Genomic DNA, 18873 nt, shown 5'->3' with positions numbered 1-18873 from the left:
GGAATGAAACCTCCACAAACTGTGAGCTAAATAAACCTTTCCTTCCTTCATTTTGGGTGTCAGGTATTTTGTCTCAGCAACGAGAGAAAAGTAACCTAGGCAAGCATCATTCACACCAGCCCAAAGGGCAACAGGACTGAGAGTTCATCACCAAGTTAGGGATGAGCTAGCTGTGGCACACACACTCACATGCACACACACAAACACCCCCCACACACACACACACAGCAACATCAGCCTTGGCGGTGGAGCAGAGCCCCGACAGCTCCTACACTGTGCTGCTCAGCGGGCCAAGCCAGGCCCCGAGGGACAGGACTGGGAGGCTCTGATTCTGAAAGTCAGACCACTCTTATGTGCGCAGAACTGGGCCAGGGTGTGCGAGGATCCCACTCACGCATTACCCTGGGCGCATCCTCACGTGCGCCTCGGGTGAGGTTAGCATGAGGATGAGGAGATGGTGCATGCAGGGCCGGTGGCCTTCCCCGTGCAGGTGGGCTCTGTCCAATCAGCTGAAGGCCAGGATGGAACAAAAGGTGCTTGCAGAGCACAGCCTGGGCCCTGCCCCCAGCACTGTAGGGATTTTTTAAAAAGCCATTAAGCATGGACACCAAGTGCTCCTCCAGCTCCTGGGTCTCCAGCTGCCACGTGGGGCCACTGCCTCCATAGGCACAAAGTTTCTCTCTCTCTCTTTCTCTCTCTCTCTCTCTCTCTCTCTCTCTCTCTCTCTCTCCAGGCATCTCCTCCATGCTGTTTCTCCGGAGAACCCTGAGTAGTTGGTGAGGTCCCCAAGGCCGTCAGAGTAGAGGGCTGATCCAGGACCCAAGGGGGATGGCGGGTCAATGTGTGACGGAGACAGTGTCACTTTTGCACAGTGGGAAATGTCCTATGAATCAGCTCTCCAGGGTGCGAACCACACAGCCAGCAGTGGTTAGGATGGGACATCTGTGTCCCAGTGACATCCCCTCAGACGCCCCATGGGCTGAGCAGGTGGCTAGGGAGGGAGCATGCCCTTCCACTGCCACTGCCCGGGGACCAGAGCCACCGTGTGCCGGTTCCCCGAGCTGTCACCCACAGCCATCCCTGGACCCAGTGGGAGGTGGAGAGGTGCTGAGGGCCAGGTGGCCACCACTGCCACCCGGCCCCCTTGGGCAGATGAGTGGAGAAGAGGCCCCTGGCCAGAGCTGCTGAGAGTTGACCCCAAGGCGCCTCCGGGAGCCAGAGCCTCAGTCTCCTGCACTGGAGCAGCAGGACATGCCGGTGCCAGCCAGCACCGACCCCTTCCTCGGAGCTCGCTGCGGCCCGATGGCGCCTTCACAGGGGTAGACCCTGGGCAAAGCGGGAAGTAGGGTGGTGTAGGGGGCAGGAGGGTGCCAGGTGGGGACAGGGCCATGACTGGACAGCAGGCCCTCCTGGCACGGCCACTGGACCTTCAGCTGTGGGCTCCAGGACCCTGCGAGGTTTGCTTTTCTGTTTCTTTCCCAATTTCAGAAGGAATATGTGCAGAGTCTGTGGAAAGATTGTCATCCAGGAAGCCCCCAGGGGCTCCGCTCTGCTCCGCTGCCCCCTACTTCTGAGCTGTCAGCTACCAAGGGGTCGCTGCAGTGTCCCGCAGCTTCCTGCAGGGGGCGTCCTTGCTCCCCACCAGCTCCAAACGCCGCACAAGCTTTGCGGACCGGGCCGGGCGGCACCACTGCGGCATACTGGGGGACCAGCAACCTGCTCCGTTGTCCCGGCGGCCCGCTGGGACCCCAGCTCAGCCCCCGTAATACACAAGGGGGAGAAAGTTTACGGAATGGAGGACACCTGGCTTGTAAAGAGGAAAAAGAAGGAGAACGAAGACAGCGGCGCTGATAAGGGTCAGGGTAGGGGGCTCCGGAGAGACGGAGGACGCGGGGCCCTTCGTTCTCAGCTGTTTTATGGGGGGTGGCTCCCCTCCATCTGGAACTTGCCATAGCTGGACCGGCTTCCAGGCGCCTCTGCTAATGTGATTTCTTCTGGTTGCTGCATGCGGCTTCTGTCTGTCTGTCTGTCTGTCTGCTTGCCCCTGATGCACCTCCAAAGGCCTTATCTCTGGGGTGGGCGGGTAGTTGGTTGGCAAGGGGCGCCCTGCTCACGGTTGGCCTAGAGTTAGGAAGCGGGTGTGGATAATGATTGTACTCCACAGTGACGCTAGAGTGGACGCACCGTGACGGTAGCGTGAACACACACGTATGTAAGTGTGTATGCCAGGGCACGGGTGTGAGCACACACTGCCTTAAAGTCACTCAGCCCCCTGCTTCCCTGTATTTTATGGGAGGTGGGGTGGCGTAGGTCTGGGCCCTGCTTCTCCCCGTGCGCTGCCTGCCGCTCTGCCCTGGCTCTCTTGGTGGAGGTCCCACAGCCATTTGCACCTCTCTTTACCTGGCTTCTCTCTTCTTCCGACCTGCCTCCCAGGGGAATCTCTCCAGTCAAGTTTGTTTTGACTCCTTCTGGTCGGGATTAGCTGGAAGACCGAAGGAGGCCCCTGCTCTGTTTTCTCGTCTGCAGAGCCCTGTCCCTACACCACCGCCGCGCCAGCCCTCGCAGGATCCCAGCCCCCTCCTGCCGGCCCTACGCCTCGGGTCCCTGCCTCCTGGAGCCCCGAGTCATGTCTCCGCTGGCTCCTTCCCTCTGAGCCCACTCCTCTGCTGGGCCTGGGTGCTTCCCCGTCACCATGGGGGCCCCAGAGCCCCACCCCGCACCACTGCTCAGCAGAGGAGCTGGGGACCCGCTCAGGGACCTTCTGTCCACCTGGCACGGCCAGGCCCCGGAGGGAGCCCAGAAGCACACAAGGGTCCACGTGTCCTGCACAGTACAGGCCTTTCCACCCCCGAGTCCCCTGTCCCAAGCAGGGGCGCAGCTGAACCCTGGGTAATGTGCGGCAGACATGGTGTCGAGTCCTGGGGTGGCCAGGAGCTGCCGGGGGCCCCCAGGGGGCCAGTCCTCAAATGCGGGGTCCCGCGCAGTCAGTTGGCCGCGGGGTGCGACAGGAATCGGTGGAGGCACTGGGGAAGAGTCTGAGGGGGCCAGCAGGGGGTGCAGGGCCTTCAGGAAAGGGTGGAGGGCACGGGTCTCACACCATGACTCAGCACAGACCTTTTCCCCCAGTCTGCTCAGGGCACCCCGCCCCAGTGCGTCCTGCCCCAGCCCAACCCTCTTCCCAACTGTTGGGGGTCAAACCTGGGGGACCTGGGACTGGGGAAACATCGTCCCCTGTGGACAATGGTTGCACTGCAGCGCCGCCAGGCGCCCCCGCTCCTCCACCAGAAGCTGAGCTGAGACTCCGGAGTCTCTGGAAGAACCCGGAGGGTTCCTGAGACAGGGCACGCCCCTCTCCCCCAGGAGGGACAGTCTTGGGTGGCCCTGCAGGTCTGAGGGGCGGGGCCAGCCTTGGGGACGATCATAGAGCCCACGCACAGCAGCGGCGGGCCCAGGCGGCTGGGTCCCGCCAGCCCCATGTCAGGGTCCATGTCAGCCCCATGTCCTGGGCGTCCAGGGAGGAAGGCAAGCGTGCCTGGGGCAGCCAGGCCTTGTCACCCAGACTAGGGCCCATGTGCCACACGCCATGGGCATGACACACAGGCCAAGCGCTGCTCTGTGCCAGCGGAGCCCACTGGGTGGCCGGGAAGCCGAGGCACGGGCCAGGCTGGCCTCCCTGGAGCACTGAGGCTTCTGCCCTGGACCAAGCCAGAGCCACAGGGGGCACTCAGCGTGACAGGGCCCGGGGCTCTGCGGGGCAAGGAGGCCAGGTCCGGGCGGAGGGCAGAACCGGGGCTGTCGCAGCTCACAGCAGGCCGCTGTACCCCACGGTGAAGGGGAGCTGTGCACCGGGGAGACAAGCCTCTGGGGCTCCTCCGCAGCCCTGCTCACTCTTGGGCCGAAATGGTGGCCCCTAAGTCACCACCTCCTAACCCAGGCTCAGCGTCCTGGGGTGGCCATCACCCCAACCGTCACCACCCCGAGGGCTGCTGTCCCAGGGTCCCCCTGCTGTTGGATCATGGAGGGAGCAGGGAAGGGCTCTTGTGATTTGTACCTGGGGTGTGGGGCCCCTCCCCCCTGCTCACCCCAGACCCCTGCAGAGAAGGCCTCAGAAGAGGGCATGGGAGAGCAAGGCCTGCTGCCCCAGGTCCCCGCCGCCACCTGTGTCCTTGGGGCCGAGGGAGCATGGGTGGCACTCTCAGCCCAGGCCCTGCTGTGGCCTCGCCTGCCACACGCGGCCTCCTGTCCATCCATGGGCAGCCAGGGCCTGGTGACATCAGCGCCACCGGGGAGCTGCACGGGGCAGGACTTGTCGCAGCGTTCTCCGGGTTTCCAGAGACAGAGGCAGCCCCTCCTGGGGACCATGGGCTGCCCCATGGTGCGTCCTCTGCTGCGCCGGCAGGGCCCGCCTGAAGAGGGCACGGCTGCTTTGGATCTCAGACTCCCCCTTTGGACAGATGGGGACAACGTGGGCAGGGTGCGATGATGCCGGCTGACTGTCCCTCCTCCTGGCACCGGCTGGGGTGGGGGGCGAGGCCGGAAGGGTGGAGGAAGCCACTTCCGCCAGGGCCAGGGGCAGCGAATGCAGGTGCTGATAAGGCGCACATGGCCGGCTGCACATCCGCCTTTTGTCCCAGCCTTTCCTGGGCAGGGCCTGCCGGCCAAGGACGGTGGCCTTCCCACTCTGCCCTCCTCCAGCTCGCCCAGGCCCTGGGGTCCAGGCCTGGCGGGGATTCGAGGCTGAGCTGTAGTGACGGCTGGCGCTCCAGGGCTGCAGGTCTGAGCCCAGGTGCCTGCCAGAGTGATCCCTGCAGAGGCTGCTGGGATGACTGGGGCGCCAGACCCCAGGTCAATGCTCTGCCTCCCCCAGCCTTGGCCCCCCGGAGGGTCCCCACCCTGCAGGCTGGGCACTGGGCACTGGCACTGCCTGCCCTGCAGCTGGGTCCCTGGGAGGCATCTGCCTGGTCAGCCCTGTGTCCCCACAGGAGCCCCAGGCTGTTCTGAGTGTCATCTGTCCTAAGACAAAGCCAAGGCCAGACCAAGAGGACTGCCAGCCATGGCCCACTGCCCCCAGTGACCACGCAGTGACCGCACAGCGACTGCGTAATGATCACATAGTGACCATGTGGTGACCACACAGTGACCACAGTGACCATGCAGTGGCCACACTGACCGAAGTGGCCTCACAGTGATTGTGTGATGGCCACACAGGGACCACACAACGATCGCGTAATAACCCCACGGTGACCACATAGTGACCATGCAGTGGCCGCCATGATTTTGTCGTGACCACAGAGTGACATGTGGTGACACAGTGACATGCGGTAACCATGCCATGACCGCACTGTGACCACACAGTGACCAGCGTGAGCTGGCTCAGGGAGGTCCCACCAGAGCGACTCCTCAACCACCTGGACACCAGGCACCATCCTTGCCGCCAGGTCCTGGGGCGGCAGAAGCCCGGGAGGCGGGGGACCACGCCAGCTCTTTTGAGGCCCAAGGGGTGGGGCAGAGGACAGGGCAGGAGCCCCAGCTCCCGGCTCGGCTCCCACAGAGCTGCACTCCACTCCAGTGCCCCCTAAACAGTCTCTATACCTTTCGTGGACCTCAGAGCCCACCAGCAGGGCCTGGTGGACAGATGGTGACCTGGCCAGGGCAGGTCCACGTCCACGGGGGGCCTCCCTGCCCCTCCCGACCCCCACACTCTCCTACTTTCCCCCAGGTTTATTAAGACATCGTTCACATACTGCACAACTACCTGTTTGAAGGGCATGATTCTGTGGGTTCTGGTATATCATATTATTAATTCTTTTAAATTGTAATCAAATACATGTAACAAATGTTATTTTAACTGGGTTTTTTTTCCAGATTGATTGTGTGTGTGTGTGTGTGTGTGTGTGTGTGTGTGTGTGTGTGTGTTTCAGGGAACTGAACCCAGGGCCTTTGCACTGAGCTTCGTCTATAGCCCTTTTTGAAATTTTTTATTTCGAGCCTAGATCGCCCTACATTGTTACATTTGTCTGGATTGGGCTTGAACTTTTGATCTTCCTGCCTCAGCTTCCCAGACAGCTTTGAAGACATAGCCAAGCAAATGCTCTGCCCATGGGTAGGGGCCCAAGGCCAGGTGAACGTTCTACCCCCAGCTGTACCCAGCCCTGCAGCCCAGCTCTCAGTCGGCCCTGGTGCCCCACACAGGCCCCAGTGGTGCCCAGCACACAAGTGCGTGGCAGGGCCCAGGGCTCGGTTCCCAGTCTCGAGGCTCACGGCTGCCCGGACTCAGCATGGCTTTCGTCACAGGCTGAGCAGAGGCCACGGGGCCCCAGAGCAGCAGGAGCTCGTCCACCGAGGGATGCCCGCCCTGTGTGTCCCCTGCTCCGGGTGCGAGGGGGCACCTACATGTCACGAGGCTGAGTGCTGCGGCTCACTCCAGCTCTGGCAGGGCCTGGGCACCTTAGCAGACGCACAGAGCGGGCAGGAGGCAGCCCCGTCCGCTGGGAGTGTCCTCACCAGCCTTCTTTTCTGTATCCTCTAATGCACAAGTAAAACGTGTACCTGCGCCGTGCAGCGTGATGGTCAACGTGGGAACGTGGGGTTGGCTACACCCAGCTACCGACACCTGTAGGCACACGCACTCGTCACTCTTGGTAGCTAGCGCAGTGATGTCCCCTCCCAGGCCTGGGGGGCTCGGTGGTGAGGGCCTGCCTGGCAGCCTGGCTCTCACAGGCCAGACCTGGGTTCATCTGCAGGGCTTGCTGCAGCCAGAAAAAGACAAGAAAAAGCAGTCTGCTGCCATGGCAGTTTTTAGGTGCACCATGCATCGTTCTTTTTTTTTTTTTTTTGTCTTTTTGAGACGGTCTTCCTGTGCAGTCCAGCTGGCCTTGAGCTCACTTTGTAGCCCAGGTTGGTCTGGAACTCACAGCAATCCTCCTGCCTCAGCCTCCTGCGTGCTGGGATCACAGGCGTGCACCTGGCATCGTTGTTCTTGAGGACAATGTGGTGTACAAAGGTCTCTTGACCTGCTTCTTCTGTTTAATTGAACCACATTGCCCTGACCAGAGCTGCTGTGAGCCGCACACCCCTCCCTGTGCAGACAGCGTTCGCCTCCTGCTTCCCTGCCCACTGGCTGTGCCCGCCCGCCCATCCCCCACCTTGTCATGAAACCCAGGACTTCACCTCTGCCACTCGGTGTTCTGCGGGGTGCACCCCACTTTCTTACTCCCCCAGGTTGGTTCCCCTTCTCGACTGTGGGACCCACAGCTGCCTGCTTGTGGGAGGGCTGGGGTCTGGGCACACGAGGGGTTCGTGCCCCTTGGAGGTGGGTCCCGTTTCATAGGGTGGTGCTGTTTAACTGCAGGAGCGGCCACCACACTGGTTTGGCCACTTTTAATAACTTCAGCAGGGTCAATCACATCCACAGCGTGGTGCCCTCACCACCGTCTGGTTCTGAAACGTTTCCGTCCCCTCAGCACGGAGGCCTGGCCCTGCAGCAGTCTCAGCCCAGCTCTCGGGACCGGAACCGCCAGCCTGCTTTCTGTCTCCGCGGGTGCTGCACCCTGGACGTGCCACGTGAACGCCAGCACCCCAACCCGGTGTCTGTGCCTGGCTCCTTCCGCTCTCAGGATGTGCTTGGGACTCCCGCACAGGGCGGCCTGAGTGTGAGGCTCCGCTCCTGTTCTCACTCTCGTTGGTGTGTGTGTTTTGGGAGGGCAAGGACGGAACCAGGGGCCTCGCAGGCTAGGTCAGCGCGCCTGCGGACCTGAGAAGCACCCTCCAAGGCTGAATAGCTCCGGTCTGCATGTGCCGCCCCCCTCAGCTGTACACGCTCTGGCTATTTCTCCTCCACTGTGTTTCTGCCTGGGCTCTGGTGACACCGTGCCAGGCTGCGCTGCCCCCTCCCGGAATCTGTATGTTCAGTTCCTCTGCAGGGAAGTCTCCCAGCGGAGTTGCTGGGAAATATGGTCATGAACACTTAGCTATCTGAGAAACGCGCCCCCCGCCAGGTACTTCTCGCGCCTGCTATGACTACTATGACCCTGTGATGAGAAGGCAAGGGGCAGGCGCACTTGACTGGCACATGTGCGTGCTGGGCCCAGGCACTGCCATGTGCTCCGGGGACACGGAGGCCACCCGGAGACCTGAGACGGTGCGGGGCGTCTCTGGGGGGCATGGAAGCGTCCTAGGGTCCATCATGGTGGGGACCGTGGGCGCATCTGTTAGGACAGGGGTACACCGCTGCCCGGCTCTGTGAGGGGGACCTGTGTCAGCTCGCATCCAGACCCTGAGTGTGCCTAGCACCCAGAGCGAGCCCTGTACCCGGGGCTCTGAGTGACAGTGGTGTGTCCATGTGGGCCATCGGTCATGGTGGCGGAGGCTGTGTGCAGAGGCTGACCCGGGGTGCCGCTGGGGACGTGAGACAGCTCCGTGCTTCTGAACCTCAAGCTGCTCTGAAAAATAGTGTCTTTTTTACGTTTGTTTTGTTTGTTTGGTACCGGGCATTGAACTCAATCTCACGCTTGCCAGGCAGGTGCTGTGCCACTGAGCCGTATCGCTGGCTCTAGAAGTGTGTTTCTTAAAAAGTGTCTTCTGATGGCGATGTCACCCCAGTGGGGCTGACCTAAGGGACGGGTGTCTGTGTCTGTTCAGAGGCCTGCCCTGGGTGACGAGGCTGTGACTCAGCTCACGGCCCCGTCTGTCCAGGGAGGTGGGAACAGCCCTCCCATGCGGCGGCCCGTGAGTGACAAGCCTCAGCGTGCCAGCGGCTCTCCTGAAAAGAGCACGTGACCCACAAGCAAAAAACCGGACTCTTATTTTTGGAATCATAAAACAAAATAGAAACGAATACATTATTCCTGGGGCCAGAATGGCTTTCCGGTCCCACCCAGCCACTCTAGGAGCAGGCCGCCGGCCTCTGCCCACAGGTAACAGGTCTGCCTCAGACCCCCACGCCTGTCCCCCAGAGAGGCAGGTTGCGTTCTCGTTCCAGCGGCACCGGGCAGCGGGGTCAGTGAGCTGGGCTGGCCGCCCTGCCCGTGTCCCCTCCTGTGGCCAGCGAGGCCAGAGCCCAGCCATTTTCTCTTGGGAAGCCGCAGCCAAGCAGGGCTTGGCGGGGACGGAGGACCTTGAAAGCTAGCCCCTGCCCAGCTGGTGTGGAGCCAGTGGAGGAGGTAGGGTCCTCCCAATGGGGTCTTCGTCACCCCCACACCACTCCCGAGCCCCCCAGCTCTGCTGTGCACTCAGCGGAGGCCCGGTGGCTGGGACAGAGGTGGGACCCCCTGATCCAGGGCCTAAGGCCATCTGGGGCCTGCTTCCTGAGGACCCCATCCCCAGGCTTCTGTGAGCAGCGTCCACAGCCCCCGGCCTGAGACACAGCCCCTGCCATCCCCAGGGCCACACGTGCCTGCTGGCCACGGCCAGAGCCAGGGCTTCCGGCCATTGTCCAGAGCAGCCCGGGTCAGGAAGCTGCTGTCCCCAGCGGGGCCTGCGCGTGGGGGAGGGAGGCTGAGGACAGAGCTCAGCAGGGCTGCGTGTGATGCCGAGACGGCCTGCAGGGTGATGGTTCCAGCTGTGCAGGGACCACGGGGGCCTGGACAGCAGCCTCACCCCACCTTGCCTGGGAAAGGCCTGGGCCCCCTTCCCAGGGCCACCCTCCGGGGCAGGCGAGAGGGACAGAGCTGAACATGGGACCCTGGAGGGAGCGGGGGACACGTGCGGGGGGACCCGGGTCTTGACCCTCAGAGCAGGAACGGGAAGTGGGACAGATCGAGGCCAGCCAGAGCTGGCCATGCGGGACTCAGAGTGGCCTGGGCTCCGTCTAGGTCTGCCCTGTGCTGCCCTGGGTCTCTCCTGGCACAGTGGGGGTGTGGTGGTCTCCGAGTGTCCTGAGGTTGCCCCAAGGGGCCGGGCACACCCACCCCAGACAGCGAGGAGGCAGAGGCCCAGAAGACGGGGCTCACGGAGCTCGCCTGAGTGCCTGGGAGCCCCCGGCCCTTGGGAGCCCAGAGCTGGTGTGTGCCCAGCGCCCGTCCCGCGGCTGAGGGAGGAGCCTCCCCTCTCCTCCTGGGCCTCTGCCTCCAGGTGGGGCCGATCAGAGAACTGGCTCCAAATGGTTCCGGGCACTGAGGCAGAACAGTGAGACATTCCAGTGGGCAGCCAGGGACACCCCGAGTCTCCTCCTGGGGCTCCTGGCCAACCAGCAGCCAGCAGCCAGCAGCGAGGACAGGCCCCCTCGGGGACCCGGTCCCATTGGCGTCTGCAGAGAGCCAGCGGAGAGCACAGCGCCGTGCATAGCACGCAGCTCCTGGCCCCGTGGGGCTGTCGAGGAGGGAAGCAGCCAAGCCGCTGCCACCCTGCTGTGCTCGCTTCCTATCTCGGGAGGACAACCCAGCTCTGGAGTGGACGCTGCCCATGCTGCCCACGGCCCGTTCCTCCACAGCCCCCGCAAAGGCTGCGCGGCCTCCAGGCAACCCGCGGGTCCCCAGCCCACCGAGAGGCCCCCAACAGTGGCTCCCACATGCTCCCCTCTGCAGCCCCCAGTACGTGGTGTCCTAGCAGGTCGGGGACAGCTCCGTCCTGTCCTCACCCGGCCGGCTCCCTCGGGGTCGGCCAGAGGTTGTGTGATCGAAAACAATAGTTTAGGACCGGGAGTAGAGCTCAGCGGCACAGCACCTGCCTGGCAAGCACAGGTTGTGAGTTTGATTCCTGGTACCAACCCCTCCCCCCACAACAGTGGTTTAGGAGGAAAGGTGAGGTAGCTGTTGTTCGTTTTGTTTTCTGTTTTTTGTTTGTTTGTTTGTTTTTGTTTTTGCCTTTTTTGAGACAGGGTCTTGCTATGCGGTTCAGGCTGGACTTGAGTTCATTTTGTAGCCCAGGCTGGTCTCAAGCTCACAGCAATCCTCCTGCCTCAGCCTCCCGAGTGCTGGGATTGCAGGTGGGCGCCGTCATGCCCGGCTAAGGCGGCTGTTGTGCTGCAGGAAGCACAGGTGACCACAGGGCCACACCTCTCCTGCCCAGACGCACATCTCAGCGGTGGGACACTCGCCTCCCCGCAAGCCCTACACAGGTGGCTTTACCACAGCACATTTACCACGGCCCGGGAGACCCAGAGGGGGATAAACCTCCGGCTGCGCTCTGGCATCATAAGCAGTGGCACACAAGGACCAAACCCTGACCCAGGCTATGATCCCGGGGCCTGGAGCACAAACCTGCGAACAGAGAAGGGGCGAACGACTGCCGTGTGTACGAAAGGTCCGGGCCTGGCAGATGCAGAGACAGCAGAGGACAGAGATGGCCACATGGGCTGCAGGATGACGATGTTCTAGAGTCCACGGTGGTGAGGTCACACATGGCTGTATCTGTCCCCAACCTGCCGGTGGACTGCGTGCCCACAAGCCACTTCTCAATAAAGCTGTCACGGGAAATGAGGGTGCTGTCCCTGGCCTTCGGTGCCCCAGTCCCTCCCCGCCCAGACCGCACAACTCCACGCACACGGAGGCCCCTGGCTCTGCGGTTCCCGGTTAGGGATGGCCTCCCCTCCTCCACCAGCCAGGGCCAGTGTCCCGGGATGGCTTGGGACAGTGGCTCAGGCTCCAGGGCTGCAGAGCGCCTGCCCTGGCCACCCCTAGTCGGTGTGTGTGGGGGGTGCTTGCTATTTATTCTCAGCTGGGGCGTGGAGGGGGTGAACCCTACAGAATCTGCAGCTTTCACCTGGGCCCTCACAAGATGACCATGGGGCGCTGTTCCTGACACCCCGACAGCCCCAGGGCCCCTGGCCAGCCTCAGTTTCCCCTTTGGGGAAAAGTGCACAAGTCAATGGTCCCTAAGACCCTAGGAGCCCCATCCCCAGGAGCTGGGACTGCCCTGTCTGCCCCACCAGGAAGAGGCCTCAGACTACATTCCTGCCCCACCCGCAGCAGCTCCCAGCTCCCAGCAGGGGCCAGCAGGGGCGGCCGGGCTTCCTGCAGACCCCAGCCCTTGACGTAGTCCCTTCCCCTCTGCAGGGGCCCCCATTGTTCTCAGCCGGCCCCCCATCTGCCCACACACACGCACTTCCTGCTTCCTGCCTGAGAGGAAACAGAGATTTCTGGCCCTGCCAGGCAGAAGCCTGTTTTTCCCTTCCTCTCTCTACATGCCTGAGGGTGTTTTAAAAAAATAAGAGGAACAGGCAGCTGTGGGGCTGGGGTACAAGGGCCAGGGTGCCACAGTCTCTGAACCCCTTTGAGAGTGGGGTACCAGGCTCCTGGGACCCTCCACGCTCTGATCTAATCTGTGGGGAAACTGAGGCAGAGAGGCTTCCAGAGCACAAAGTCCCTGGCCTCATTGGAGCCCCATGATGGCCCTGGGGGGGGTGGTACACAGAATGAGGGGTACCCCAGCTCCCCCGAGCCCTATCCCCAGGGAACAGGCATCCCCCCACCGCCCTCTGCAGAATGGGGATGCTGAGGCTCAGTGTTGCAGTCCAGCCTTGCCAGGGACGGGCTACGACTTGGGCAGTGGTCCTTTGGGGCCTCGGCTCCTCCTCTGTCCTGGGGGTGGGACCAGCGGGAGCTCCCCTTACAGGGCAGGTGCGACTGCCTGGGATACCCCGGACAGCACAGCGCTTGTAGGTCCGGTCACTCTCTGCCCTGCCGGGCAGAGCAGAGGCTGCTATGACCCCAAGTGGGGCGGCTGCTGACCCAGCGCCGGCTTCCCCCACCCTGCCCACACCCCAGCCCCCAGGGATTTCCCTTTCCTCCCTAAGATAAGGTGTTTTTTCCCCTCCTTGCTAACGGCCGCCCATCCAGGGGGCTGACCAGGGCTTCCGTCCAGGGCACCAGGCACAGGGAGCCCTGGGTCCAGCGAGTCCCCCTTCCTCAGTCCCCCTCAGGAAGCTCAGCCAGTTGGGAGGAGCTGGGTCCCAGGGGAGCCCAAGATGGGGGTGAGGCTGGGGGGCTGAGGACCCGAGGGTGGCACTGGCCCGGCAGCAGTGTCCTGTGGGGCCTGGGGTGCACTCCGCCCAACCTCAGGTGTCACCCACGAGTAGGTTATCTCCTGATGGGGCCGGAACACTGGCCCAGGGATGCACCGCACACTCCTGGGAAAGCAGCACTGCTGACTGTGGGTACGGGGGACCCTGAGAAGTGCTGGGTGCTCGATGGCTTTCTGCGTTCCCTGGGGCCGCCCAGGTGAGGACGTGTCCCCTGGTACCAGACGCTTGTGTCTCCTCGTGTGTCCCTTGTGATGGGACAGAGGGCCGGCGGCACACAGGGACCCAGTGACGGGGCGGCACGGTGACAGTGAGGGAGTGGGGCAGGGTGCCCACTTTGTGGGCACTCGTGGTGACATCTCCAGCCACCGTGTCCCTGCAGAGCAGGTGGCTGGGCCAGCAGGTGAGGGCACTGCAGGTCCCTGCTCTACGCTGGCAGGCTCCTGAGAGCCGTGCAGGCCTATGGGCTGCCACTGCTTGGGCAGAGGGTCGCCAGCATGTGAGGGGCTCCGTTCTGACTGTGCTGAGGCCAGGGAGGAGGTCACTGTCTGCTGTCCCCCTTAGGGAGCTCTGTGAGGCCTGAGTGTGGCGGGCAGGGGCAGGGTGAGGCTGAGGAGGGGCGGCAGGTCACTCGGGTGGGAAGCTAGGCAACTGGCAGGGTGGGGACAGTCACAGAGGGGCCACCGAGGCAGGGCCCAGGGCCCACCAAGGCTGGGTGATGCGCAGATACCTCCTGGGCCCTGCCTGAGCGTCAAGGGGCCAGGCAGCAGAGGGTGGTCATGTCTGGGAGGTGGCCCCAGGGCGGGGGAGGCCGGCATCCCCAGGTGTCCTTGGTGCTCAGGATGCCTGTTCTCCATGCCTGGGGCCTCCGTTCCCTGCTGCTGGCCCTGGACAGGAGGCCTCATCCGCATGTGGGCAGCTCAGTGGGTACCATGTGGGCACTGTGTGCCCAGGGCTTCTGAAACCCTCTGGGCCAGGGTCAGGGTCGGGGCCAGGAGGGAGGGGCAGCTGGAGACCCCTGTGGGCTCTGCGCCTCCCCATGAGACCCCTCACTCCCTCGGGCACTGGCCGGCCCAGGTGGACACCAGCCTCGCCCCCTCTGGCCTCCCTGGGGACTGGCCATTGGGCTGGGCGCATCTTCCTGCAGGCAGGTCGGCCGCTTCTGGCTGAAGCAGGCCGGTGGTGGCTGACAGAGCTATCCTGTCCCTGAGGCTGGCGCAGCCTGGGGGATAAACAGGAAGCCCCTCTCTCCACTCCGGCCGCGTCTCTCCTCCCTGCAGCCCGGCTCTCCGCGCCCACCCTCTCCCGGTGAGGCCAGAAGCTCCGGTGAGGGGTCTGAGGAGGGTCCCCGGGGGCCCTGAGGCTCGGGCTGACCCCGCCGCTCCTCCACCTTGTCCTGTGGCCATCGACCTCGGAACAGGAGCAGGTAGGCTGGAAGCAGCGGTGATCGTCCAGCCCATATGGGGAAACTGAGGCCGTGTGGGGACGCCCTGCAGCTTCCAGACTGTCGCCAGCTCTGCCTTGGGCTCCGAGGATTTGGCTCAGGGCTCCTGGGGTCCACAAGGAGCAGAACCACCAGGTCCCCACTCGGGTCGCCAGGGCGGGCGGGAGTGAGCATGGGGTGTCGCTTGCAGAGGGGTGCGCAGGCCTGGGGGGGAGGCACCGACTCCTAAACAGGTACCTGAGGGGGTGAGGAGCGGCATCCTGCAGGGCGGGCACCTCTGGGTGGGGGACTCTGCCTGTCCTCTGCAGTCCCCTCCGGGGCTGGCACAGAGCACGCCCCACCCATGCGGCTCCCCCGCTCCAGATCCCTCTTCCCCCATGTGCCCAGCGTGCCCCCCTCGGCCCAGGGCAGAGTTAGGCAGCAGCACAGGGCTGGTCTGGCATTCTGGGCTTGAGCCAAGCGGCACAGACAGCAGGGCATGGATGGGGCACAGGTCCACCTCCAATACACGGGAAGCACCCCGGGGCTTGGAGTGCAAGAAGGGGTGACCTCCCACCCAGTTGGTCTTGGCCAGTGACTTCTGCTGTCCCCTGCCACCTGCCAGGGCCAGGCCTGTGGCTGGGGGCACGGGAGGGGCTGGGTTCCTTAGAGGAGGGGGCGGCAGCTCCTCTCACTGCTTCCGGCTTTGGCCCTCAGTGTCCCTTTCTGTACACAAAAGGGCTTGGAGCCGGGTGTGGTGGCGCATGCCTGTAATCCCAGCACTCAGGAGGCTGAGGTGGGAGGACTGCCATGAGTTCGAGGTCAGCCTGGGCTATGTAGTGGGTCACCCCGTCACAGCATCTAGAAAGATCCTGTCTCAAAAAAAAAAAAAAAAAAAAACCATAAAAAAAAGGGGCTAGGATGTAGCCATCACCAGGACTGGCTGGTTCTTCCATCCAGAGTCCAGGGAGAAACCCAAGTGTGGGGGCTGGGGGAGACAGGACGGGCCGGAGGCGAGGGAGAGGACAGCGCTGGGGTGGAGGGCACCAGTGCAGGAAGCCCTGGGGGAGGCGGGCAGGCGGAGGCCCTGGCCTTTGTGGGTGGGGCCTTAAGTGGGAGCCGCAGAGGCAGACAGAGGGGTGGTGTGGAGACGGGGCCTCCACTGCTATCTCTGCCCACCCCTCCTGCCCAGACCCTGTGCCCGAGAGCCAGGAGCTTCCTCCTGCCCTCACAAGCCCATGGCTGGCCCCTCTCCTGGCCCCAGGGGACAGATGGGAAACTGAGACCAGGAAGAGGCACGCACCCTCAGAAGTGGCCCAGGCTGGCCAGGCCTGGGTCCTCCTGGCTGTCCCTGACCGCAGCCAGGTACCCGCAGCAGCCCCTTCCCCTGGCCAGGGAGCAGGCAGGAATGTGCCAAGCCACTCTTGCTGCCCTCTGAGGCCCAAGTTGCCCAGCAGGGCAGAGCTGGGTGGGGGAGGCTCAGAGCCACAGAACTGAGGGCACTCCCACTTGGGCGGGCAAGGGCTGACCCCGAAGCAGGGCTTATACCCCAAAACCAGCCAGGGCTGGCAGGGGCCGCTCCCAGTGCCCTCAGCCTACAGTGGGTCCTTGGCACACGCCCTCCCTGCATCTGAGGGGGTCACCCTGTCACAGCCTCTGAGCCCCTGACCTGAGGGCAAGGACCGCAGAGAACTTGAGGTGCACCCTCTCTGTTGGCCACCTTGAGGTGCCTGCATTCCTGCCCCCCACGTCTGCTGGGAGCCCAGGGTAAGGAGGGGCTGAGGACTCTCTATCCCCCAGTCCTGGGTGTCCCCTGGAAAGTGAGCTGCAGGTTTCCAGGGCCGGGGTGCTCACATTCCCAGGCAGCTCTTTCAGGGTGTCCTGTCTTCCCGGCCAGCCCTTTCCCCTGGGTCCTCCCACTTGCCACCCTTCCCAAAGCCCTAGCGTGTCACACACATCTGGGGGGTTGAGGGTCCAGGCTCCAGTGTCCCAAACATGCAGAAGGACCCTTCTGTTGACCACATAGACATGGACACGCGGTCTCCCTGGGGAGACCCTGGGCCGCGTCCTCTGTCCCCAGGGACACCAGTGGGCTGAAGCTGAGCCCCAGTCCCTCTCCGGCGGCTCCAGGCCCAGACTCTGCAGTCCCAGGGGACAGCTCCCCTCCCCCGCAGCCTGGTGGGCCCCTTGCACACTCGGTGGCCCCTGCCCCCCACCGCCCCTCGGCCTCCTGTTTGTTCGCTGACAGATCCCCGTTATCAGCAGAGAACACACACAGGAAGTCCGGCTGGGAAGGGCCCATCCCAATCCCGATTTACACGGGACGGAGCATAAAAAGCCACCCTTCCTTGCCCGGGAGGTGCCTCTGTGCCCCGGTCGCTGCCCTGCAGGCCAGATGGAGGCTGCAGGGGACAGAGCAGGAGGGCCGGCCTCAGGAGGTGCCCCAGGATGGCCAGAGGGTCTGATGTTCCTGCAAGGGGCAGGGTCCATGCCTGGCCCAAGGAGGTGGCGGTGGTGGCCCGGGCCAAGCCCATGTGGTATGAGGTAGGCAAAGCAGCCCTGCAGGGGTGGGGAGTGGGCACGGGAGTCCTGAGTGTTCCCTGGACTCCTGAGAAAGAGCTGGGCTCCTGTCGGTGGGGCGCGAACCTGTCCAGCTCTGGATGGGGTTGTCCTCTTCAGGCTAACCCCTGCTCTCTGAGGAGGGGGCCGTGGGCCCTTGGCCAGGGACCTTGAACGGGTGGCCTGGCCTGGACCCACCTCTCACCCCAGCTGCCCACCTCCTGGCCCCTCTGCTTCCCAGAGCAGCCCCCAAGCCAGCAGCAAAGCTCAGCCTCAGCAGTTTAACCTGACCCTCATCTCCTCTGCGGGGACCTGGCGTGTGCAGGGCTGGGTCTTCTCCCCTTGCTCCTGGTGTGGGCGAGGACTCCCCGGGGACCAGAAGGGGTACTGGTGGAGGATCAGCCCCATCTCAAGCCCAGATGGGTCGAGAGGAATCCCCACCTCCTGCTGGGCTGGCTCAGAGTCAGCTCTGTGAGGGCCCCACTTGGCCCATGGGGAAGCCTCTTGTCACCCTAAAGTCAGTCTCGAAGGTCCCAAGTCCCCCATGGGGTCTTCCAGACCCCTTGCCTTTGTCCCTCTGCCCAGGCCAGATGGGCCACTCTTCAGGTGGGAGGGTAGGTGAGGCCACATCCAGGTCTGGGCAGAGAGGACCAGTGTGGGTGGCCTCCCCATTGTCCCCTGGCCCAGAGACAAGGAAGGGCAGGACAAGGTGCTCTCCCACTTAGAGCCCCAGCCCTGCTCCGCCCTTCCCTGCCCAGGACTGGCTGAGCGCTGCCCTGCTGGGGTTTAGGGGTTCCAGAGACCTAGAAACCCCATCCCACCACAGTGACCCCTACCACCCTCAGACCCACCTGCGGGGGACCTCAGGGCCCCTTGGTCCAGGGCAGTGGCTGCTGAAAGGAGAGGGGGAGGGGCCTTTGGGCAAGGGGCCTCCCTTCCTTCAGCTCCTGCAGTCAGGAGGCCCCAAAGCAGAGCTAGGAGCCCCTCATTCTCCTCTCATCTGCAGACCAGGCACACCCACTCAAGCTCCCAGCGGGACTCAGCCCGGCTCAGGGGCCCAGGGCAACACCCCATTTCCAGCGGGCCTGGAGTCCATCCCGGGCCAGGGTGCTCTGCGGCTGCCAACCAGCGCAAGAAGCCAGTTCATCCAGGGCAGCAGGGTGGCGGGGACGGCGGGGACCCCACAGCTGCGGGAGTCTGAGCCCCAGCCCTTCCCAGCCCCGAACCCCAGGCTGACCAGGGGTCTGCACAGCTCTGATCCACATCCCGGCTCTGACCCTCAGCCTGCAGGGCTGGAGAACCATGGGCGGCCCCTTGTGCCCAGAGGAGCGGCTGCCTCGGGGATCCAGGTGATGGTCCCTCGCACTAGGTGAGTCCCAGCAACCAGAGCACAGTTGACGTGTTCCCGCGTGCGACCTGTACCCCGGTCTGAGGGGCGGCCAGTGCGTGGGACCAGCGCTCACGCACCCTGAGGGCCCGACACCTGCTGCGCCATGTGTGACAGCACCGAGCTCCTCTGCCACTCGCTTGGCCGGGGCCATAAACCCAGAAGGGAGGCTAGGAGCAGAGCAGCAACAGCCCAGAGCCCCTGCCGGTGGCCAGGGGCAGGGGCCTGTCCTTGGGGAGGAACGCGCAGGGTGGCCCCGGCTGCTCCAAGTGAGGAGGGTCCCCACCTAGCCCACCATGGTGAGGAGGGCCGCTTGGGGTCACACCTAGCGCTTTCTGGGACCCTGCTCAGTGCCGCAGGGCTCTAGGGCCCCTCCGAGGCTGGCCTGCTGCCTGGATATGTGGCTGCGGAGCCCGCCGCCTCTGCTGGCCTCAGTTTCCCCATCAGCGCAGTGGGACGGGGACGACCCTCGAGCCCACGGGGTGGGGGCGGGGCTGCGGCGTGGCCACTGCGGGGCGTGGCCGGGGGCGTGGCCGGCCGGGAGTG

At 64.0% G+C, this 18873-nt stretch overlaps 1 protein-coding gene across 5 annotated transcripts in view; it reads left to right on the top strand.

The window, feature by feature from the left end:
• The first annotated feature begins 14168 nt into the window (after nt 1-14168).
• The window catches only part of Egfl7 (EGF-like-domain, multiple 7), a 9860-nt gene continuing 5155 nt past the window's right edge, over nt 14169-18873 (top strand). For 2 of the 5 annotated variants that reach the window (XM_013506698.1, XM_005408483.1), the window contains exon 1: nt 18221-18309. Coding sequence is in view for 3 of the 5 variants with exons in the window: in XM_013506699.1 (XP_013362153.1) it covers nt 16830-16925; nt 18224-18309 (182 nt within the window). In the remaining 2 variants the exon portion in view is untranslated. Of the gene's footprint in view, nt 14385-16721; nt 16926-18220; nt 18310-18873 lie in introns of those variants that run through there. The other 3 variants (XM_013506700.1, XM_013506699.1, XM_005408482.2) reach the window with 3 other exon arrangements.

Source organism: Chinchilla lanigera, unplaced genomic scaffold, assembly GCF_000276665.1.
Source record: "Chinchilla lanigera isolate Chin_1 unplaced genomic scaffold, ChiLan1.0 scaffold00112, whole genome shotgun sequence".
Lineage (NCBI taxonomy): Eukaryota > Metazoa > Chordata > Mammalia > Rodentia > Chinchillidae > Chinchilla > Chinchilla lanigera.
This window is presented reverse-complemented; position numbering and strand designations above follow the sequence as displayed.